The 24,062-nt window shown below is 35.0% G+C and overlaps 2 protein-coding genes across 2 annotated transcripts in view; both read right to left on the bottom strand.

The window, feature by feature from the left end:
- The window catches only part of LOC141480582 (histone H2B-like), a 201,425-nt gene that overhangs the window by 125,036 nt on the left and 52,327 nt on the right, over nucleotides 1–24,062 (bottom strand). The window lies entirely within an intron of this gene.
- Nucleotides 17,029–23,281, bottom strand: LOC141480581 (uncharacterized). The gene has a single exon (XM_074170765.1). The coding sequence runs from the start codon at nucleotides 22,679–22,681 to the stop codon at nucleotides 17,426–17,428; it is 5,256 nt and encodes a 1,751-aa protein (XP_074026866.1). The 5' UTR covers nucleotides 22,682–23,281; the 3' UTR covers nucleotides 17,029–17,425.

The following is a 24,062-nucleotide window of genomic DNA, read 5'->3' as shown; positions in this document are numbered from 1 at the left end:
TGATTGTCCGACTTATTAGTAGGAGGAACCCCCCAATTGCTTTTCATGTTGTTTAACTATCCACTTGCACAATGCACTATTAATATAAGTTCTACAAGTCAGCCTTTATATATGATATGATGAGTACCTACTTTAATGATTTTCTAGACCAATCAGAAGGGCAGAAATAAATGACATCCATAAATATCATTATGCAAATGAGTACCTAAATCAGAGAAACCACTGAACCATGAAATTGAGAAATAATTTTGTGGAACAAAAGATGTGGGAATTTTTTGAAGACGAAAATAAAAAAAATAACTATAACGAAAACTCTCTTCACAGATATGTAAGACCATGCAATGGAGTTTTTTGAAGATACAAATTGTAATAAAATGTGAGTCCCAAACAACAAGTAAATATGAACATCGAATCATATAAAACCTTTTCCTATTCAGTTAATATTCCAAAACTTTGTATATGCCCTATTTTCTCTAATAATACGAGTTGTCTATTTTATACCATGTGAACCTAGTATAACAACTTGCAAGTCTCTCTATTTCAGTTGATAAAACCCTTCATTTCAATGATACAACTCAAAAAATTGCATATACTGTATTATACTGTAAGCATCTATCCCCAAAAAAAATGTTTCACGAAAAGCTAATTTTTGCAAAATCTGTACCTATTTGATTGGTTAAAAAATAATAATAATTCAACATAAAGGATTGAGCCAGCTACATTATTGAAAATATCCATATAAAATTAATACTTTTCAAATTAGGTGGTTATTTCAAAAAGTGGGGCATCTATCCCGGTTTTACTGGGATAGATCCACCATTTCCACCAGTTCCACCATTTAATTTATATATTCCCAACGTATAACCTAAATGCAATTTTAATATCTTGTTTTCACAAAAATTACGCCATTTTTTCTGTTTGTCCAAAATGGGTTGAAGCTTTATAATTTTGATTGTCCGACTTATTAGTAGGAGGAACCCCCCAATTGCTTTTCATGTTGTTTAAAATATGTTTGAAATATGTTTTTTCGTTAACCAGCTATCGCACCCCTACGAACGACCACCCTCAGAAGTCGAAACATGTGCGAGCTAAGGGCTAACGAGGTCTTATTTTTTTAACGTGTAATTCCTAACAAGGATTGGAAGATTGCAAGTGAAAATTGAGTGTTCAGCCAGGGGCTTGAACCATCGACTCACACATCGACCGATTGACCGAGCGAGCAAAGTACCCACGTCGAACCGCCCAGCTACCTACCGACTTTTTAGGAAAGTACTTATTTTGTTTATTTATTCAGCTTTAAATGCGTTGTTTACTGCGATATGCTTGATGATATTGAGTTCTATATTAAAAATTACCTATTGAAAAAGGAACAATGACTAATCTATCTATGGATCATGCTACTATTAAATGCTATTTTGTGTTGGTACGGATTACTATGGAGATACATCTACATGTCAACAGTAAAGTTGGGGTGTTTAACAGGCGAGAAATCACTTTTTCTTTCCTCTATATTAACTCAGAATAAGCATTTTTAATATGAGCCAAATTCATTCATTTAAAGATTATTCAGTATTTTTTGGGAAAGAAAGTTTTTGGCTTTCTACTACTCCATCTGATACAAGAAAAAATGGATGAGAGAATCTTCCAAAGAAAGGAAGGATTAATCAATTTGAAAATAAGTAACTCTATACATGGATGTGTAGATCATGCAAAGAAGTAACTTTCAGACACAAACTGAAAGAAAGTCCTCCTGAAACAGCTACTTTCATATAAACATTGAATTACACGAAAGAAAAAATTCTTTCGAAACAAATACTTCTATATGAACACTGAATTATACAGAAGATACTTTTCTCTATTCAGTTTGTATATCGAACATTCGTGGAGGAATAAGAATCAGATATCATTCACATGAGTTCTACTTTGAATGAATGGTAATAAATTGTACTCACATGGAACACTGTCACCCTCACTGGTATACACCGATGTTTCGCCTTAAGACACTTGCCCTATAAGGCTCTTCAGTACCAAATTGGATAACATTATAGAAAATACACACACTTCATTCATGAATTACGATTTTGAAGATTCTCTCATCTATTTTTTTTGTATCAGATGGAGTAGTAGAAAGCCAAAAACTTTCTTTCCCAAAAAAAAATTATTCACTCCTAAAAATATAACCCTTTCAAATCAAATTCAGTATTTGTTGTTAACTTATGTAAATATTGATAATTGGAAATTAATTCTCACCGCAAATAAATCTGGATAAACATCTAGGAGCAACGACTCAACAAATGAACTAACATCAAATAACAAGCATCCATGAGAACTGCAGGTAGTTGACTGATGAACTTTTAACGATGTATAAGAGCGGAGAGGGGAGGCTAGCGAGACACTGCAGAAGGAATGGTGGATTGTTGTTCTTCGGTTCTCTGCGCATGGCGGAGAAAAACAATTGTGATATTCAGAACGGAATGAGGTATGTATTTTGCTGGCTCAACGTATCTGACCTTTTGATTTTTGCCGGCGCGGCATCTGTGATCCTTTGATTTCTGCCGGCCGCTATGGAATATTTCGCTTCTACATTTTTTTTATATAAGCAAAACTGATGTTTACTCCTCTACCGCTATTTTGTAGCTAATTCAGATCAATTTTTTTCCGCCTCCGAAAAATATGACCAGGTGGAATTCGGCTCAGAATAGCGAGTAGACAACTTTTGAAAATTTCAAGTGACGCTTGCAAAATTTGTAAAAGTTATAAATAATCAACTGAAAAATTAGGTTTGCTTTTTTGCAAACATCACAGAAACTTTCACATTTTTCAAATTTGAGAAAACATTTAAAGAGAGAAGACAGTTTCTCAAAAAAATTTCTACCGCCCGGAATTGTAGAAGCAGTATCAATTTTCTCAGAGGGTTAAAACACGTCCTGAAACAGGTATAGTCAAAGTATATTGTGCATATTTAAAGGTGACGGCACCCTCGAAGACCAAAAAAACCAATACCTACTTCGCTACAGAATTTAAAAAATTGTGCCATTGAAAAATATCAATTCCATGCAATTGTTTGAACAATTTCGTTTAAAAAAAAACTACACCTTACGATTTGATCTTATCAAACTTTAGTTTCAAACAAATATTTTAGTAGTGAATAACATAGGTACTCGATGTTAATCATTTTACTCTAATTTTTATATACCACACATATTTATAAGTGAAAGATACCTACACAGGTATTTCGTCGATCATAATTACCTAAAGCTTATTCTAAACATTTATCTACCTATCGTAAAATTATGATCGCACATTACATCAATTTTACATCAATGCCTACGAAGACTGAGCATCGGTCTCTGAGAAAACAAGTTCAGTATAGTGGTGATCTATTTGAATTCAATTGGTCATTCAGTAACATGATCGAATTTTCTAGTTTAATAATTTTCATTGCTTCCAAATAATTTAGATTTGAACGTTAGTTTTTTCAATTTGTAAAATTTTGAAATCACTGTTGAAGATATGATTATTTTCTAAAATATTATTTAAATATGTGTGAATATGTATGTGTGAAATTTTTCTTGGATGCGATTTCCAAATGTTCTGCCAGTATGACCAATATATACCTTTGCCCCCAAAACCTATAGGACTAATATTTATACTTTCAATCGAGCGGTGAAAATATTGTTCAGTTTTTAAATTGTATCATCCTGTATAAATGCGTTTTATTATCTAAGAGTCTGGAAATTCCAAAAACCTTATTTAATCCGGTTCAGAACAAATAATCTGTCCATTATATTTCGAAGATTTATGAGAGTTTTATGGTACAAAAATTTTCCAGAAACAATGTCACCTAAGCATTCAAATTACCCCATTTTAATACTTATTCTTGTTTACTAGAAACATTTCAAGAGAAATGAATATCAGTTCGTTTATTGGTCAACAGTCCACTAAAAATTAGACAAATTTGTCATTTCATCGAAAAAAAAAATACTGGAAATATTAACAAAATCTAGGAAAAGGATATGAATTCGAAGACCAGCATAAATTAACAAAGATTATCGGAGACACATAGACTGGCCAATATAGTTTAGGTAACAAGTTTAAAAACATACAGATTATGAGCAAAGGCTCATTTGATTCGGAATGAGCCCTAGAAAACTGTATTTGAAGAATTTTAGAGGAAGGACTTTACAGGTATACAGATTTTGATATAACAGTTGTAGCTATATTTTTTTAAATCTTTAGGCGCATTTACATTCTCGGTGTATAAAGATTATGTAAATATCTTCATCAGCAGGTACAGAATGAACAACTGGAAAAAGTCAATGACGATAATTTCAGCTTTGCACACGCTTATTCAATTTCGCTTTTTCCATCGTATTTGGACAAAACATTTTGAAGGAAATATTTTTATGTAACAATCGATAATTATACAGAATGAATGAAACCTGACAGGTTTCATTTAGTCTGTACGTCTTGATATATTCAATTGACTCGTTAATTATAAAATAATTCACTACTTAGCCATCACGATGATGGGAACATCACTCTCGCACTTGTCAACCTCGCATTAGGTTCGAGTTGAATTCGATTTTTTTTTCTGCTGATAGCAGAAATGCAGTTAAAATTCGTCGGAAGGTTATATGCGATTCATATGTCGAAAATGTCTAAAATTTTATATTATGCCACCTTATCTCAGTGAAGCTTTGGAACTCCTCAAAATGGACAGAACAAAAAACGCGGAAACAATCTAAAAATATGAAAACTCGTTACCCAGTATAAATAAAACTTGAACTATTTCGAATTTTCCAAGGATTGCTCATCACGATAAAGTAAAAGTTTAGTAAGCATTCTGCAATTTCTTCAGTAGGGAAGAATATAGTCCAGAACTATTGAAATGTTAGGATATTATATAAACCATCGAATGTGCTTACCTTGTCCAACTGGCCAAATTACATTAAACAAATAGTTACTACGTATTCCACTTATAAACAAATGTAACTTCACTTAGAAACGGATGTTAAAAGTACACAGAAACAATGCAATCAACCCGACTGAAACGAACCTTCTAACATCTACAAACGAAACAGACTTAATATATTTACCAAGTTTCAAGATCCATCAGCGTTGAAACAATTCCCAACATTCCTAATGAGAGGGAGACGGAAAGAGGGGGACAGATAGAGAGGGGAGAGACAGAGAGAGCGCAGAGATGAAAGTGGAAGGGGCAAAATTACCTAGACTGCCGATGGACGCCTGGGAAAGAATGTAAGAATTGGAGATGTATTCAAATCTATACCTTCCAGTGGCGGATTCTGGGGGGTCTACAAAAGGAACATGTTCACAAAAAAGATGAAAAAGAAACGAAAACAAAGAATTTCCTCAACAAAACGTTTTGTAGAATATTTATTATTATATCGTCATGGCACACTTCGAATACAATAACATTTTCTTTTTCCATTTAGTGATATTCTCCGAAATAACAATTTCATTCGAAAAATACAAATACATACCAACATTTTTTGTTTTTCCCGTATAACTTGAGACGAGCGAGAGTCGCCGTAAATTTTCTTCAATCACTGTATTGTTCCCGATGACACTTCTGATGCACTGTTTGGAACCTTTGGTGTAGTAATTATTATTATTATTATTTTCAACACCTCGACACGTGTTTCGATCACAAGTGATCATCTTCAAAGAGGAAGATTAAAACTAGAAACTAATGCGAGCTAACCTATTTATGCTATATAGGTATTCCATGAAGGTAAACCGTCCAGGCGTACCCCCCATACAGGTACACCAACCTAAATTAATTTTACAATTTTGCCTTATCTATTATTTTACAATAAATGTTTATATACAATTTTCAGCTATATAAAAATCAATTTTAGAATATTGCCTATCCAAATTTATTTTCGCAATGTGTCCTTATGTAGTAATCAGTAAACCCAACAACATTATTTTGTTTTATTTTAACAAGCATACAGGGCTTTTCATGATGAGCGTTAATTAGCCGTTTCTGACAAACTATTTAACGGATCAACCTGAAAATTTCATAGTATGCATAAATCAATATGACCTACACGCCTAAGATATTTCAGACGAAGCGGCGTTGTCGCTCCTACTATAAAGTAGCGGCTTCTTTGATACGATATCCTCCTACAAGTGAGCCTTTATATATGATATGATGAGTACCCACTCTAATGATTTTCTAGACCAATCAGAAGGGCAGAAATAAATGACATCCATAAATATCATTTATGAATAATACTAATCAAGTTAAATTGGATTATGCAAATGAGTACCTAAATCAAGAGAAACCACTGAACCATGAAATTGAGAAAATTATTTTGTGGCTTTCTGCATTTTCATTATTGAACAAAAGATGTGGGAAATTTTTGAAGATGAAAATAAAGAAAATAACTATAACGAAAACTCTCTTCACAGATATGTAAGACCATGCAATGGAGTTTTTTGAAGATACAAATTGTAATAAAATGTAAGTCCCAAACAACAAGTAAATATGAACATCGAATCATATAAAACCTTTTCCTATTCAGTTAATATTCCAAAACTTTGTATATGCCCTATTTTCTCTAATAATACGAGTTGTCTATTTTATACCATGTGAACCTAGTATAACAACTTGCAAGTCTCTCTATTTCAGTTGATAAAACCCTTCATTTCAATGACACAACTCAAAAAAATTGCATATGCTGTATTACTTGCTCAAAGGTGAATGTCATACATTTAAGATTTAGTTCAATTGAAATGTCGTTGTCAAGCAAATAAAATACTGAAAACAATTCTACCACATATGTGTTATAATTGTAACTCTAGCATATATGTGCGTATAATACTTGCAAGAATAATTATGTAATGGAAGTAAAATCAGCAAAATGACAGAATCTTCCAAAGAAAGTTTCATACCACCAATATACGAGGAACTTTGGAAATATTTTCAAGAAACTAGGTATGATGGTGGTTTTTAAAACATGTCATACACTACAAAGCCTTTTGGGAAGTCTAATAGACAAAGTAGAGAATTCGAAAAAGTATGGAATTTACGAAATTGAATGTAAGGACTGCGATGCAAAATGTTATGGACAGACAAAAAGATCTATTGTAGTAAGATATAAGAAACACATAGCACACTTAAAATATGGAAGACCTGAAAAATCAGCAGTCGCCTATCAAATTTTGCAACAAAACCATTCCATAGACTTCAGTTCATCAAGATTAGTTAGACAAGTTAACAACAACAGGCAACTGAATGCCTATGAGAGTGTAGAAATAAGTAAACACAATAATATTATGAATAACGATGACGGACCTATACCAAAGAACATACTATACAGGCTTGATGTTTCAAATGAAACACGGTTATAATATCATATTATGATTCATTATCACATTGTCAACGAATTCATATACTATTTCTCTATACCTATTACCGTTTAGAAGATATAAATTATTTTGGTATTTTTTTTTTTTACCAAACATGATCTTTTATAAATGCTGATAATCTTGAACTCTCTTGCACTAAAACGATGAAATATGAAATGGAGTGGAGTGATACTATGAGGATCTTCACTCCGAGTCATATTTTCATTAACCTCATACAGGGTCTTCAAAAAATGCAGATCTTTGATCTCATGAAAAATTGAGTGAATCTCATTTTTTTCAAATGGAACACCCTGTATATTTCAACATTTTTGAGCTCTACATCCAATTTTAGATTAACTCTGTTCAGATAATACTATTTCTATTTTGAACCGTTTTCGAGATAAACTGTTACAAACAGAAATTTACATGGTTTCCTTGTTCATTACTCATTTTTGTGAAACAGAATTCGTTTGATTTTTCTCAATTAGTCATAGATAATACAATGAAAAGATAATTATTAAAATACTCCTCGACCATCGAATGAAACTTCTCTTCAAACAATAGTTTTATTAACGCTGAAACACGAACTGAAAATAATAAACCCATAAATTAAAAAGTTAATTTAATCGTCAGTGTATTTCAGAATATGTTAAAACACATCTCCCCGTCTATTTAAACAAACATGTAATCTCTTCAAAAGATTCTCATGTGTAGCGCTTCTGATCAAGTCTGGAGTCAAACTATTGTTCCTTATATTTGAAAGTGAATTATTATTAATAACTAATTATTAATTACGTAATTCGTAAGAGCGTTCTCGAAATCTTCTGCTCCCCCCACTCCTCTCTTGGCTCTCTGCTCACCGTTTCAATTCGCCGAAGTCGTAAGATCGCCGCCACTTGTGTAAATTATTTCAGTATATCTATCGTGGAACACGCTATAATACTTTGATAGATAGCTGCGATACAACATTAATTTCGCAATCGCTATCATCGAATTCACAGTCAACGAACACACTGCCGTGTCAGCTGACCATGTCACACTGATTGTCGTCCAAAAGCAATCAGTAAATTTGAATCACTACAACGTTTATAACCAACAACCATTATAAGAAATAACAATTACGAGAAAACAAAATGTTATTGTCAAATATACATATATTACTGGAATGCTCATCAACCTATAATAATTCCATGCAGACTATGAATTCCTGACTCTCTTAATTATCTGCTACCCTTATTTTTTTTGGTGGCAAAAAGACTGGGGACGAGTCTGTTAGCGGCTCCAATAATCCCATATCCACCAATTTTGCGGCCCATTGCGGTATGCCATTGATATACTCAGAATTGTCTTGGGTAACTCGATCTAATTTAGGGCGTTTCTTCGGTTGGCCATCTTCAGCACCCATATAGACATAATCTAGACTGGGAATCCCAACCTCCCTTTTATTCGTTATTTTTCTGTGTAACTGCCCATCCACTGGGGAGTTAGAACATGTCTTCTCGGATCTTGTCGCACCTTCCTCAACTTTTCCCATTCGCCTTGACGTCGAACCATAATTTGCTAAATTGGTTAGTTTCTTCTTCTCATGTAGCTTCGGCTCTGTAGACCTCAATTTACTTTCCTCAATTCTTGCTTCCTGTCTCGGTTTTTGCATAAAACTTGAATCACGATTTGCCAATCTGATAGTTCTGCTCTTCACATCCGAACTCAGTTCCGTGAATCCCGATTTATCTTCCTCAAATTTTCTCTTCTGTCCTGATATTTCCTTGTAATTAGAATCATCAGCCAAGGTGACAAATTGGTCCCTCACATTTGAATTTGACTTCGTAGTTCCTGTTGTTACTGCTTCTAACTTTCGTATATGCCTTGATTTTGCCTTGCTACCCGAATCATCATTCCCCACTGTAACAGCTTGGTCATTCACTTTCTGTTGTCGATTTCTAGATCCTGTTCTGACTTCATTTACTTCTCGTATCTGTCCCAGTTTTTCCTTTGAAGTAGATTGATTATGTGATGATGTGGCAGCATCGTCCTTCACTCCCAGCTTCGATTCAGACTGCATATGACCCTTCTTAGGCCCTGAAGAAGGAAAACCAGACCTTCTTCGTTTTGTCCCTCCCATCTCTTTTTCGAATTGGATCCTCATCTTCATGTTACTCGCCTGTTCCTTGACATTATCCAAAATTAGATTATGGCTAGACTTCACGTTCGAAATTCTTTTATTTCGCTTTTCGGTGATAACATCGTGTGGGTCTTGATACTGCACTAACGATTTTGATGAACCAGCGATAGCCTTTTCATCTAACTTTTTTGCATAGTTAGTAGGCTTAGTCCTTGAATGATTCCTTTTATAAACCTCTTGTGTTTCCGTTATTCTATCGGGGATGGTTCTTTTACGCGGTAAAATTAAGTCCCTGATTTTCATCTCCGTTCTAACTTCAGAGGCTCCCGGCAAGTTCGTCTGACTTTTTGATGCGATAGGTTTAGAAGCCTCTGGTATTTTGACGTCCACACATACTCCTCTAGATTCTGCCGATGGAGGATTTATTGCACTATCGAGAACATTTCTTGATTTCGATCCATTGGAAACTTCTGGTTCAACTGTCATGCCAATTTCTGCACACAATTGCAAAAGATCCTCAGACAATTCCTCTCTTTTTCCTGCTTCAAACTTTCGTATATGCCCCGATTTTGCCTCCCCCAAAGTAACAGCTTCGTCATTCACTTTCTGTTTTCGATTGGTAGATCCTGTTCCCTGTTTTTCCTTAGAAGCTGAGATATCATGTGACGATGTGGCCGCATCAACTTTCACTTCCAGTTTCGATTTAGACAGTATATGACCTTCCTTCGGCCCTGAAGGAGGAAAACCAGACTTTCTTCGTTTTGTCACTCCCATCTCTTTTTCGAATTGGATCATCATCTTCATGTTACTCGCCTGTTCCCTGACATTATCCAAAATCAGATCATGGCTAGACTTCACGTTCGAAATTCTGTTATTTCGCTTATCAGTGATAACATCGTGTGGGTCTTGGCACTGCACTAACGAAGTTGATGAACCAGTGATAGCCTTTTCATCTAACCTTTTTGCATATTTAGCGGGATTAGTCCTGGTATGATTCCTTTTATGAACCTCTTGTGTTATTTCTGTTATTCCGGGAAAAGCTCTTTTTTGCAGTAAAATCATACCATTGATTTTCATTTCCGTTCCAACTTCAGAGACTTCCGGCAAGTTCAACTCATTATTGTGCAAATTATCACTCGCTTTGTCCTGAGTACCAATAGAGCTAAATGCGGCTTTGGGAAAAGAAGTCTTTGGTGTCATTATTGGCTTGGTAACGTCTACATAAACATTTTTGGACACTAATGATTTACTCACATCAACACAACGTTTCGCAAATTCGCCTGGACCATTATCATCATCTGAATCGTCACCAAATATGTTATCAAAAATAGCCTGGCTTTTCGATGCGATGGATTTAGAAGCCTCTGGTACTTCGGCGTCCACACACACTCCTCTAGAATCTGCCGACGGAGGATTTGCTGCACTATCGAGAAAATTGCTCGATTCCGATCCATTGGAAACTGTGTCAACTGCCATGCCGATTCCTGAACACATTTGCGAAAGATCCTCAGACAATTCCTCTTCCTCGTCCGACATATCTCCAAACAAATCCTCGACTGTACAATGTCTTGTCGTATGAGATTCTCCATCACCCTCAAAATTTGCTTGAGATAAAATTTCGTATTTCTTTCCGAGGATCCGTTCCTTGTTGTCATCTATAATGAAACTGTTATCAGTCGTCACTTTTGAAATTCGTTTTTTTGGGTACGCTGTGGTACTCAAAATTGTGATGTCCTCCAATAAATCGTGGGGTTTTGACGACTCCGGCAATACCACCACGTTTTCTGGCAAATTGCACATTGTTGATGAGCTGTCAGACTGCTTACTCTTAGCCCAGGCAGAAGGTTTGGACTTAGACTGAGTTCTACTAGGTATGTTATAAATGGTTGCAGTGTCTTTGCGAATCGATGATTTCTTTACCTCCACCTTGGGATATATAACTTTCTTCTTATTTTCTTTATCAGTTCCACGTGAACAAACTCCCACATCGGGCGACATAATTTCTTTGGACACGATATTGGTCGATTTCAAGCCTGTGTTCTCTACGATATCCTCACAAGGCACAAGTAAATCATACAACTCACCTAGTAGCTTCATGTTTTCTGCACCAATAACTTCGGCTGCACTTTCTGGATGAGTGACGATCTTCTCTTTCGCAACTTCCATGGTTTCATTCATTTTATCTTTTGATTTTACTGGACATTCATTGCAATCCACTCCGTCGAACATTCCGAAACCCTCCAAAAGTTCCGAAAAATCATGGAATTGAACTTTCTCCAACACACCACTGATGCATTCACCATCCATTATTGTATAATCGAATAAACTGAATTTAGCTTCCACAAAAACTGAATATTCTCCGCCACTATTCACACACTATCCACTTGCACAATGCACTATTAATATAAGTTCTACAAGTGAGCCTTTATATATGATATGATGAGTACCCACTCTAATGATTTTCTAGACCAATCAGAAGGGCAGAAATAAATGACATCCATAAATATCATTTATGAATAATACTAATCAAGTTAAATTGGATTATGCAAATGAGTACCTAAATCAAGAGAAACCACTGAACCATGAAATTGAGAAAATTATTTTGTGGCTTTCTGCATTTTCATTATTGAACAAAAGATGTGGGAATTTTTTGAAGACGAAAATAAAAAAAATAACTATAACGAAAACTTTCTTCACAGATATGTAAGACCATGCAATGGAGTTTCTTGAAGATACAAATTGTAATGAAATGTAAGTCCCAAACAACATGTAAATATGAACATCGAATCATATAAAACCTTTTCCTATTCAGTTAATATTCCAAAACTTTGTATATGCCCTATTTTCTCTTGTCTATTGTCTATTTTATCCCATGTGAACCTCGTATAACAACTTGAAAGTATCTCTATTTCAGTTGATAAAACCCTTCATTTCAATGATACAACTCAAAAAAATTGCATATACTGTATTACTTGCTTAAAGGTGAATGTCATACATTTAAGATTTAGTTCAATTAAAATGTCGTTGTCGAGCAAATACAATACTGAAAACAATTCTACTACGTACGTGTTATAATTGTAACACTTGCATATATGTGCGTATAATACTAATATGACATTTATCTTGCAAGAATAATTATGTAATGGAAGTAAAATCAGCAAAATACCATATATATCTCGACAAAAACCAAGATAAATAAATGTCAGTTTCGAATTGAAAGGGTTATATTTTTAGGAGTGATTAATTTTTGGGAAAGAAAGTTTTTAGCTTTCTACTACTCCATCTGATACAAAAAAAAGGGGGGATGAGAGAATCTTCCAAAGATTTTCAAGAAACTAGGTATGATGGTGGTTTTTAAAACATGTCATACACTACAAAGCCTTTTGGGAAGTCTAATAGACAAAGTAGAGAATTCGAAAAAGTATGGAATTTACGAAATTGAATGTAAGGACTGCGATGCAAAATGTTATGGACAGACAAAAAGATCTATTGTAGTAAGATATAAGAAACACATAGCACACTTAAAATATGGAAGACCTGAAAAATCAGCAGTCGCCTATCATATTTTGCAAGAAAACCATTCCATAGACTTCAGTTTATCAAGATTAGTTAGACAAGTTAACAACAACAGGCAACTGAATGCCTATGAGAGTGTAGAAATAAGTAAACACAATAATATTATGAATAACGATGACGGACCTATACCAAAGAGCATACTATACAGGGCTTTTCATGATGAGCGTTAATTAGCCGTTTCTGACAAACTATTTAACGGATCAACCTGAAAATTTCACAGTATGCATAAATCAATATGACCTACACGTCAAAGATATTTCAGACGAAGCGGCGGTGTCGCTTCTACTATAAAGTAGCGGCTTCTTTGATTTTTCAAATGGAATACCCCGCATATAATATCATATTATGATTCGTTATCACATTGTCAACAAATTCATATACTATTTCCCTATACCTATCTATTACCGTTTAGAAGATATAAATTAATTTCGATATTTTTTTTACCAAACATGAACTTTTATAAATGCTGATAATCTTGAACTCTCTTGCACTAAAACGTTCAAATTTGAAATGGAGAGGAGTGATACTATGAGGATCTTCACTCCGAGTCATATTTTCATTTGCCTCATGAGTGGAACTCAATTTTTCAAATTGAACACCCTGTATATTTCAACATTTTTGAGCTCTACATCCAATTTTTGATTAACTTTGTTCAGATAATACTATTTCTATTTTGAACCGTTTTCGAGATAAACTGTTTCAAACGGAAACTGACGTGGTTTTCTTGCTCGTTTTTTTGAATCCATCACTTATTTTGGATATTCAACTTTTTTTTTATACTTAGTAATATTTCTTTTTGATCCAGTTTTTTAACTGTCTCAGAACAGTCAATTCGAAATTGGTATGTACCTACCTTAGAAAAAGTTACAATTTGAATACATTGACGTATTGGTCTCTAACGTACAACAGTACACATTAATATTTTTTAATAGTGTGCTTTGGAAAAATAAATAAACCAATTATTTAACGTCAGACTTTCGTTGGTGGTTTTGACTGATTGTGACAGCTACCAGTTATAATAGAATAATGTCAAGATTAGGTTACAGTAATGAAGATTTCTTGAATTTATTGATAATTTACGGTGAGTGCAATATAATTGCAAGTAGAACATGCCGAGTATTTCATGAAAGATATCCACAACTTCCGAAGCCGAATAATAATGTGATAATTCGACTACTAAAAAACTGTAGGTTGAATGGAACCTTCCGTCCAAAAATCATTCGTAAGAAGACTAAAGTGGATGATGATGACAATGGTATAAAAATTTTGGGATACTTTCATGCATTTCTAAATGCTTCTCTGTACGAGGCTGAAAGGGAGATAGGTATACCCTACGTGACAATTTGTCGAATTCTCAATAAGCATAAATGGCATCCCTATAAGTTCTACTGTGTCCAACACATTTGAAAGAGACTGATTTACCTCGTAGAGTGGAATTCTTTGAATGGTTACTTGTCAAGACTCAAGAGGATGAACATTTCCTTGACAATATCATATGGACAGATGAGGCTAAGTTCACAAGAAATGGAGTTTTCAATAGACACAACAGTCATTATTAGGTGCCAGAAAATTCTATGTTGTCCGCCGAAGGGGTTTTGAAGAAAGATGACAATTCAATGTATTTTGTGCCATAAAGAATGAGTCAATTTTTTATATCGAGTTTCATGATGATAATTTGAATGCATCATAATATGAACATGTACTGAGGGAAGGAATTCAACTGATTTCAAATAATACACCAGAAGAGAACGTGTATGGTACCAAATGGATGGTGCTCCACCCCATAGTTCTCATTCAGTCAGCGAAACTTTAACCGATTGGTAATGATGGACCTTTTCGTTGGCCTCCTAGAACACCAGATGGCAATCCATTAGATTATTTCGTGTGGGGTTTCATTAAAAATATGGTTTACTCCACTCCAATAACAACAATGGAAGATATGAAATCGAGAGTTACAACTGCTTTCAATAGTTTGACTACAGACTTGATCAGAAGCGCTACACATGACAATCTTTTGAAGAGATTACATGTTTGTTTGAGTAGAGGTGGAGATGTGTTTGAACATATTCTGAAATACACTGACGATTAAATTAATTCATTAATTTATGGGTTTATCATTTTCAGCGTTATTAAAACTATTGTTTGAAGAGAAGTTTCATTGATGGTTGAGGAGTATTTTAATAATTATCTTTTCATTGTATTATCTGTGACTTATTGAGAAACATCAAACGAAATGTGATGAACAAGGAAACCATGTCAATTTCCGCTTGAAACAGTTCCATGCCTCAAGGCGCATTTTCTGATGTGCACAAATTTGTATTTTTTCAAACAGTGGCATCCCTACGGGTTTCGTATTGAATATTTTTGGGGAAAAAGTACTACGCCAATGCTTTCTTTTCAAAATAAAATCATTTTCAAAATCCTCATTTATTTTTGAGAAAATTTGATCGCCTGGTATTTCTTTGTCAAACGCATGATTTTCACTCAAAAAAATAAAAATCGACAGAAAGCAAATTAAGAAATTAGATCAATTCTAAAATGAATGAGAATCTGAAAATTGCTTCATAACGAATTACTAATTCCCTAATAATATTTGAAAACATAATCTGCCAAAAAATAAATTTTTCACAAAAACGAGTTTTATTTTGTGACAGTAAGCCTAAACGAATAGCACAAATTTGTTAATTAGTAATAGTACCAAAACTGATTATAAAAATTGTTGGAAGTGGCCACCTGCACTTAGTATGCATGCTTCCGCCCTTCTACGCATGGAATTACGCACCCGTTCAAATATTCCCGGCGTATTTCGTATAGTTTCACACGAGGCAACTATTCGCTCTCTTAAATCTTCTAAAGTATTAACGGGAGTTTTATACACAAGAGTTTTAAGGTGACCCCATAAAAAAAATCTAAACTGTTGAGATCGGGGAATCTTGCTGGCCATTGCTGAGGTCCTCCGCGACCTATCCAACGATTAGGATAAACTGTATTTAAATGGTTTCGGATAATTACACTGAAATGAGAAGGGGCGCCATCGTGCATGTACCATATTCGATTCCTTAACGCAAGTGGCACATCTTCCAATAACCCAGGTAAGTCTTCTTCGAGAAAGTGTAAATAAGAACGACCATCAAGGCGTCCTGGTAGAAAAAATGGGCCTATTAGATGATCGCCTATAATTCCTGCCCATACATTAACCGAAAATTGGTGTTGGAAATGGGTTTCGGTTATTGCATGGGGATTTTCTTCAGCCCACGCATGATTGTTATGGAAATTTTGAATGACATTCCGAGAAAAATTTGCTTCGTCTGTGAACGAAATTTGTGTCTCAAACTGCGGATTTAGTGCAATACTTTGTAGATACCACTGACTGAAGTTCACACGCTGTGGAAAATCTCTGGGGAGTAATGCCTGCACTCTTGAAATATGGTATGGGTATGACAAAAAATCAACGCCAAACAATTTGATGACAAATATCCAGAGTTCTAGCGATCTTCCTCGTACTCGTCTCAGGATGTTCCTCAATTTCTTGCAGCACCGCTTCCTCAATTTCAGGAGTTCTTACTACACGAGGTCTACCTTCCTGAGTCCCTTTCTTGAAACTACCAGTTTCCCCAAGTCGACCATGAATATTTGAAAAGGTTCGGCTATCTGGTAAGGCACGATTAGGATATCTTTCCTGATAAATGCGCCTGGCTTCTGTTGCATTACCATCGGCAAGGCCATACACGTAATGCATTTGCGCCATTTCCGCATTCCTATAATTTACCATATTTACTGATATTCAGAAAAACAGCGGACTACCAAAATAACTTCAATAACACTTCAAAATCAATCAAAACGCGCTGTGATAGTTTTTAACACCAACACCTTACTTTAAACCAACATCAATATTAGCTATTGACGTTTGTACATACAGAGAATTCGTTTTTTATTGCTATGGTGGGTGTTTTGCCCTTCAAACTAGTAGGCTGATGTTTTCTCTTTTCAATACCAGACACTGATGTACTTTTAAAAAATTGTATATTGATACAATAATCAACTTATTACAGAGAAGGTGAAATGAATTCAAAAACGTGAACTGTAACTGGTAAGGTTCGATTGCTCATCAGATAACGTCTCTGGTTGTTAAACATCTGGTGCTTCAGCGTCTCAAAATCCCTGTGCGCACGCAACAATGGGGGAACACTTAGAACAATCACATCATTGGTTTTGAAGTGTGGACGTAATTGAAGATGCACACAGAGGCGCCGTTCAAAGGGGATAAATTGGTCTGTACATTGTTCAGGGACGGAACATACCGCCGCCCTTGAAAGGCTTGACTTTCAAAAGTTGAATAGAACGATATTAGTCAATAGGCAATAAGCACACCCTCTGAATCGCTCGACGAACTATTCCGTTGACTGTGCGTATACTCAACACACGCACTACACCATCTTGACCTGAATGCAGCTCAACCACTCGACCCAGTTTCCAATGTTGAGGTGGATGGTTGTCTTCACATAGAACTACCATGGACCCTATTTGGACTGAAACTCCTGGACTTTTCTTCCATTTGGTTCTGGCCTGCAGAGTAGACAAGTATTCTCTTGACCAGCGTAGCCAAAAATGTTGTAACATTTGTTGCAAGTGTTTATATCTGGAGAGGCGGTTCTTGGACTCACTTTCGAAGTCCTCTTGCGGAATAGCAGTCAAGTAGTCTCCTATTAAGAAATGACCAGGGGAAAGGGCTACGAGGTCGTTAGGATCATTTGTAAGGGGGGTCAGAGGTCGGGAATTAAGAATAGCCTCAATTTGTGTAATCAATGTATAAAATTCCTCGTATGTTAGGGCACTATCTCCCATCACTCTTTTGAGATGATGTTTGACCGATTTGACGGAGGCTTCCCAGATACCGCCATGATGAGGAGAACGGGCAGGTATATGGTGCCAAGTTATATTATTTTTACATAAATACGTTTTTGTTTCTTCTGACTCATTTAAAGTTATAGCTATAGATTTTAACTCGTTATTTGCACCAACGAAGGTTGTTGCATTATCGGAATAAAGATTTGAACAAATACCTCGTCTAGAAATGAACCGTTTTAATGCATTAAGATGAGAATCAGTGGTCAAATCTCCGACTAGCTCCATATGAACCGCCTTGGTAGAGAAACATATGAACAGGCATATGTAACATTTCACGACTTTTCTATTTCTCAATTTCCCATCACGAATGTTGAAAGGACCAGCGTAATCGACACCACTCGTATAAAATGGTCTAGTTGGACTGACCCTAGACTCAGGAAGCTCACCCATTTTTTGCAAGATACTTGTTGGTTTCACACGAAAGCAAGTCATACACTTACGTAAAATACCACGAATAGTATTTCGACCATTGATAGGCCAGTAATTCAGCCTTAAGGATGCCAGAACAGCTTGTGCACCTGCGTGCAACTGGCGATGATGTTCATCTTTAACGATTAATTTAGTAAGAGTGTGTTTGGATGCGAGAACAATCGGAAATTTGCGATCATAGGTTATATCGGCCTTGCTTATTCTACCACCTACTCGTATTATTCCCTCTTTATCTAAGAAAGGACTCAAAGGTAACAAACTACTTTTAATATGTACAATCTGATTCTTCCTCAAGTCATGTATTTCTTGCCCAAATTCTTGAGATTGCATTAACTTAATTAACACTTTAATTGCGTTATTTATTTCGTCCTTCGTTAATTTAGAAAAAACTCGATTCTCTACTCTTTTCTTCGAATTTCTGATGAACCGAATGCAATATCCCACTACGCATTTTAAACGATGAAAACTGGAATATCTTTCAAAGATTCCAAAATCGGATGTTAAGTTGAGAAATATCAATTTAGTTTTTCTTTTTTCGGGAATATCCGTCTCATTTAGATTTCCATTAAAATGAGGCCATTTATCAATATTGTGCTCGAGAAACTGCGGACCTTCAAACCATAATTTATTTTTGATAAGCTCTTCGGGATTAACACTACGAGAAATGATATCCGCTGGATTAATAGTTGTTGGAATATGACGCCAACTTGAAAAACCACAAAGCTTATGAATCTTTGAAACACGATTTGACACGAATGTCTGCCAGGTACATGCTTCTGACGCTAGCCACGATAGCACTATGGTTGAATCAGTCCAGCAAAAGTACTTATCAACATTCAATTTCATAGAGTTTGAAATCTTATGAACGAGTTGTGCTAACAAAAGAGCACCGCATAACTCCAAACGTGGAATTGATTCGCTATTTAGGGGTGCTACTCTCGATTTGGCACATAACAGCCTAACACGTACATTTCTACAAAAATCCATAGACCTCAGATAAACACATGCTCCATACGCGAATTGAGATGCATCACTAAAACCATGCACCTGAATCTCAATAGGTTCCTTAACTAGTACGTGTCGGTGAATTTTTATATCATTCAGTGATATTATTGATCTTGAGAATTGCATCCAAGATGACAGAATGTTTTGTGGAATAGTTTCATTCCAATCCAATTTTTCCCTCCAAAGTTGTTGGAGTATTATTTTTGCCCGAATCGTTACTGGACTAACTAGACCTATAGGGTCAAATATTTGTGAAATTTGCGATAGTATCATTCTTTTTGTTACTCGACTATGATCAAACGTATTTTTTACGTCGTAACTCAGAACATCATCTGTAGCGTGCCATAAAATACCCAAAGCCTTTGTGCTTTGTTGATCTGTTATATAATAATTTTGCTGATCATGTTCGCATTCGTTCGCTTGATCTATAATTGCCCTTTCATTAGACATCCATTTTCTTAGGAAAAAACCCGCATTCGATAAAATTTCGGATAAATCGCGTTTCACTTTTATAGCATTTTCAATAGAATCGCTCCCGGAAATCAGATCATCTACATAAAAATCTTCTAAAATGACTTTACTAGCTATAGGATATAAAATTTTGTTTTCATGCGCTACCTGTTGTAAAGCACGAATAGCTAAAAAACTCGCACTAGCTGTTCCATAAGTTACCGTTGTTAGGCGATAATGACATAAAGACTGTTCGGGATTTTCGCGCCAAAAAATCCTCTGGAGGTCACGTTGGTTCGGTGCAATCTTGACCATTCTGTACATTTTCTCGATGTCTGCAATTAACACATAATTATGTTTTCTAAATCTCAATAGAATTTCGAATAGGTCATCCTGTATTTTTGGACCAACCTTTAATATATCATTTAAAGCAAGACCTGAGTTTGATTTTGCGGATCCGTCAAATACCACCCGTACTTTTGTCGTTAAACTGTTATCTTTGATGACGCCATGATGCGGAAGATAATAGATTTGAGATAGTTTTTTATGTTCCAATTCGCTATCTGGGATTTTCTCCATATGTCCTAAACTTTCGTATTCACGCATGAAATTTATATATTGTTTTTTCATTTCTGGATTTTTTGCTAATTTCTGTTCGAGTTTGTAAAATCGCTTTCTAGCCAATTCTTGGGAATCACCTAGGAAGTCTATATTTTCCTTAACTGGTAATTTAACAACATAATGTCCCGATTCAAACTGCAAACTTTCTGTAAATTCTTTTTCACAATCAATTTCCTCTTGACTAAATTTTGCATGATCACTTATTTCTTCCAGTTTCCAAAAACGTTCGATTTGCTCACTTATCTCCATGTTTGTCGATAAGTTACATACAACTTTACTACAAAATTTAGAACTTATGGAACCTGACAAAATCCAACCTAGCCTTGATTTTTGTAGAATGGGTTGACCAGGTCCTGTTTTTATTTGACCAACGCATAATAAATCGAAAAATATACTTGCACCAAGTAATGCATCGATTTCATTCGGCACATTGAAATTTGGATCGGCTAAAGATATATTTGGAGGAATATTCAATGCACAGGGGTCAATGGTGAAGTTGGGCAATTTGCTTGTTATTTTTGGAATAATTAAAAATGGAAGTTCGATTTCAAAATTGTTATAACCTGATCTTATCTTCGTACTTACACATCGTGTTATGGAAGTTACAACTTCATTTATTCCAACTACTGGCAAATCTATTTTTCGATACGATAAATTCAAAGTTTTCGCTAGATTTTCCGATAAAAAGTTCGACTGACTGCCAGAATCTAATAAAACTCTTGCTCTGTGATAATTTCCTTGGCCGTCCCTAATATTTACGACCGCGGTTGATAATAGAACTTGAGATTCGCATTTTTGCTTTGCTATCTGCCCTTTGACTACCGTACTACCATAATTAGTCGCTACCATTCCCAAAAATTGATTTTGATTATTTTCACCCTTCGGTGTCGCTACCACTTGATTATTCGCTTCGAGTGACCCACCTGTACTGCCTTGCGGATCTGAGGACCTACAAGCACCGGGTGGATCGTCATTATTTACCATTTCCATATGCAAAATAGTATTATGCTTTTTGGAACAAATTTTACAACCTCTTGAGACGCAATTTTTTGAAAAATGATTATTTCGAAGACAATTGGTACAAAGCTTTAGCCTTTTAATTTCTTCGTATCTTGATTTCGTGGGAAGGGCCAGTAATTTCTTACAATTATAAATAAAATGGGTATTTTTGCAGAGTTCGCAGGATGGTGTAATAACTGAAAGGTTAACAGAACCTTTTTCATCCGATTTGCGTTTTTCGAAAGGTTTTGATGAATTCCTTGAATAACTATTATTATTATCAACTGAATTCATTGATTCAAGTAACTGACATCTATTTGAGAGAAACTCTTTAAATTCTGCCATATTTGGTAATTCGTCATTTCCTTTCGAAATTGTAAATTCTTTCCATTTACATTTAGATACATTATCGATTTTTATAACTAACATATATATGAGTAACCTATCCCAACATTCAACCGGTTCTTTTAATGCTTTGAGTGCTTTCAAATTTGTATTTAATTCATCAACGAACTTTCTAAGTAATGGACCTGATTCCTTTGCTATAGTCGGAAGGTCAAAAAGAGCTTGAATTTGTTTATCTATTATGATACGTTTGTTTTCGAAACGTTGTTTTAATAAGTCCCATGCATTATTATAATTTTCGTTAGAAACTTCTACGGACTGTATAACTTGTGACGCTGGACCTTTCAAACAACCTTTTAGATAATACAACTTCTCCACGTTTGACAATGTTTCGTTTTTATCAATTACCGCAATAAAAATGTCGCGAAATTGATGCCACTCGTTATAGTCTCCCCGAAATTCAGGCAGATTCATAGAAGGAAGTTTGACTGTATTAATTGCTCCGGACGATACCGGTGCCGGTGGAGCAGCCACGATCTGATTTCTATCCGTAATAATTTTTCGAGCTTTACCAACTGCGACAAAATAATGTTTTTCGAACCTTTCTTGTTTTTCATCTTGCTCCCTTCTAAGGTCTTCGTCATCGATTTGATCAATGATTTTTTCGTGACTCTCCCTTGAATCCCTTAATAAAGGATCGATGCTTTCTAAACGAGTAATCAATTCAAAAAACTGTTCGTTATTATAGTCATCTAAAAACGTTTCAAACCTCGATAACCAATTATTAATCTGAACGTATTTATTTTGTAAACGAGTAGCTTGTTTAGCCTGTTCCGTTTCCGGCATTATATTGAATTTTATTGATTTGAACGGAAAACGTTTAAGTACAAATTTTCGATGTGACCGAGTTATAAATTTTCGATAGGTTTAAAATACAGTAAATTTTCGATATGCGTTAACTTTGATCACACAAATGACACTATATTTTGATAGGAATCATGAAAGAAAGGAAAGAGACTTACAGCTCGCCGTTGTTGTCACAGGAACAAAATGCCGGACTGCAGAAACCATGAAATCAACAGATTCGACTCGAATGGACCATGTTTTGCCCTTCAAACTAGTAAGCTGATGTTTTCTCTTTTCGATACCAGACACTGATGTACTTTTAAAAAATTGTATATTGATACAATAATCAACTTATTACAGAGAAGGTGAAATGAATTCAAAAACGTGAACTGTAACTGGTGAGGTTCGATTGCTCATCAGATAACGTCTCTGGTTGTTAAACATCTGGTGCTTCAGCGTCTCAAAATCCCTGTGCGCACGCAACAATGGGGGAACACTTAGAACAATCACATCATTGGTTTTGAAGTGTGGACGTAATTGAAGATGCACACAGAGGCGCCGTTCAAAGGGGATAAATTGGTCTGTACATTGTTCAGGGACGGAACAGTGGGTAAGCTGTTTTTTCTGCTTTTAATCTTTAAAATAAATCACATATCGACAAACTCCATATTTCCAAGAGGTGCAGTAAATAAATTCTGCTACATGGCGGAGAAAAACCAATGGGAATTTTCGGAACGGAACTACTACAGTCAATCTGTTGAAAAAAAAATGGTAATGGCTGAAAAATTACCCGATGGATGCAACTTAGTGAGTCGTTAGAGAATGATGAAGGGAAGATTACCAAGCGATGGCCACCTGCTACCTGTGACGGTTTTTGAAAAAATTCAAAAATATTTTGAAATCCGTTTTTCTCGAAAAGTATGCATTTATAAAAAATTATTCAACAAAAAATGTAGGAGACATCGTTATCTACAATTAATGTCATTGGTACTGAAATTTTCGTTTTTCAGCTACGATCCAAACAGAAAAATTGTTCCTTTCAATTTTATTAATAACTTTTATTTTAAAATGTTCTTCATAAAACTTACCGTTTCAGAGCTGCAGCTTATTAAATTAAAAATTTCATTACGCTTTCACAAAGTATGAGGAAAGCAGATAACAGATGTATTTTAATTGTTTTAATCAAGAAGTAATAATCTTTATTGTTTATAACGTATAACTAGTGAAAATTACTATCAATTTTAGACCTTTTCATAAAATTTTCATATAAATTGTTTTATCGAGTGGAATGATTATTTGTAAAATAAGTTGTAGAATAGTTGCAAAAGTATTTTTATTTTGGTTTAAAAAACAATTTAGTATTTAATTGGAAACGTTGAAA

The sequence above is a fragment of the Leptinotarsa decemlineata genome, unplaced genomic scaffold (assembly GCF_025532065.1).
Source record: "Leptinotarsa decemlineata unplaced genomic scaffold, Ldec_3_MD MMD2_P_RNA_scaffold_9, whole genome shotgun sequence".
Classification (NCBI taxonomy): domain Eukaryota; kingdom Metazoa; phylum Arthropoda; class Insecta; order Coleoptera; family Chrysomelidae; genus Leptinotarsa; species Leptinotarsa decemlineata.
The sequence above is the reverse complement of the archived record's forward strand: the minus strand, read 5'-3'. Positions and strand labels throughout refer to the sequence as shown.

Bases quoted from the DNA above. Each gene is read 5' to 3' on its own strand.
- LOC141480581 (XM_074170765.1), bottom strand. From the start codon at position 22,681: ATGCCGGAAACGGAACAGGCTAAACAAGCTACTCGTTTACAAAATAAA.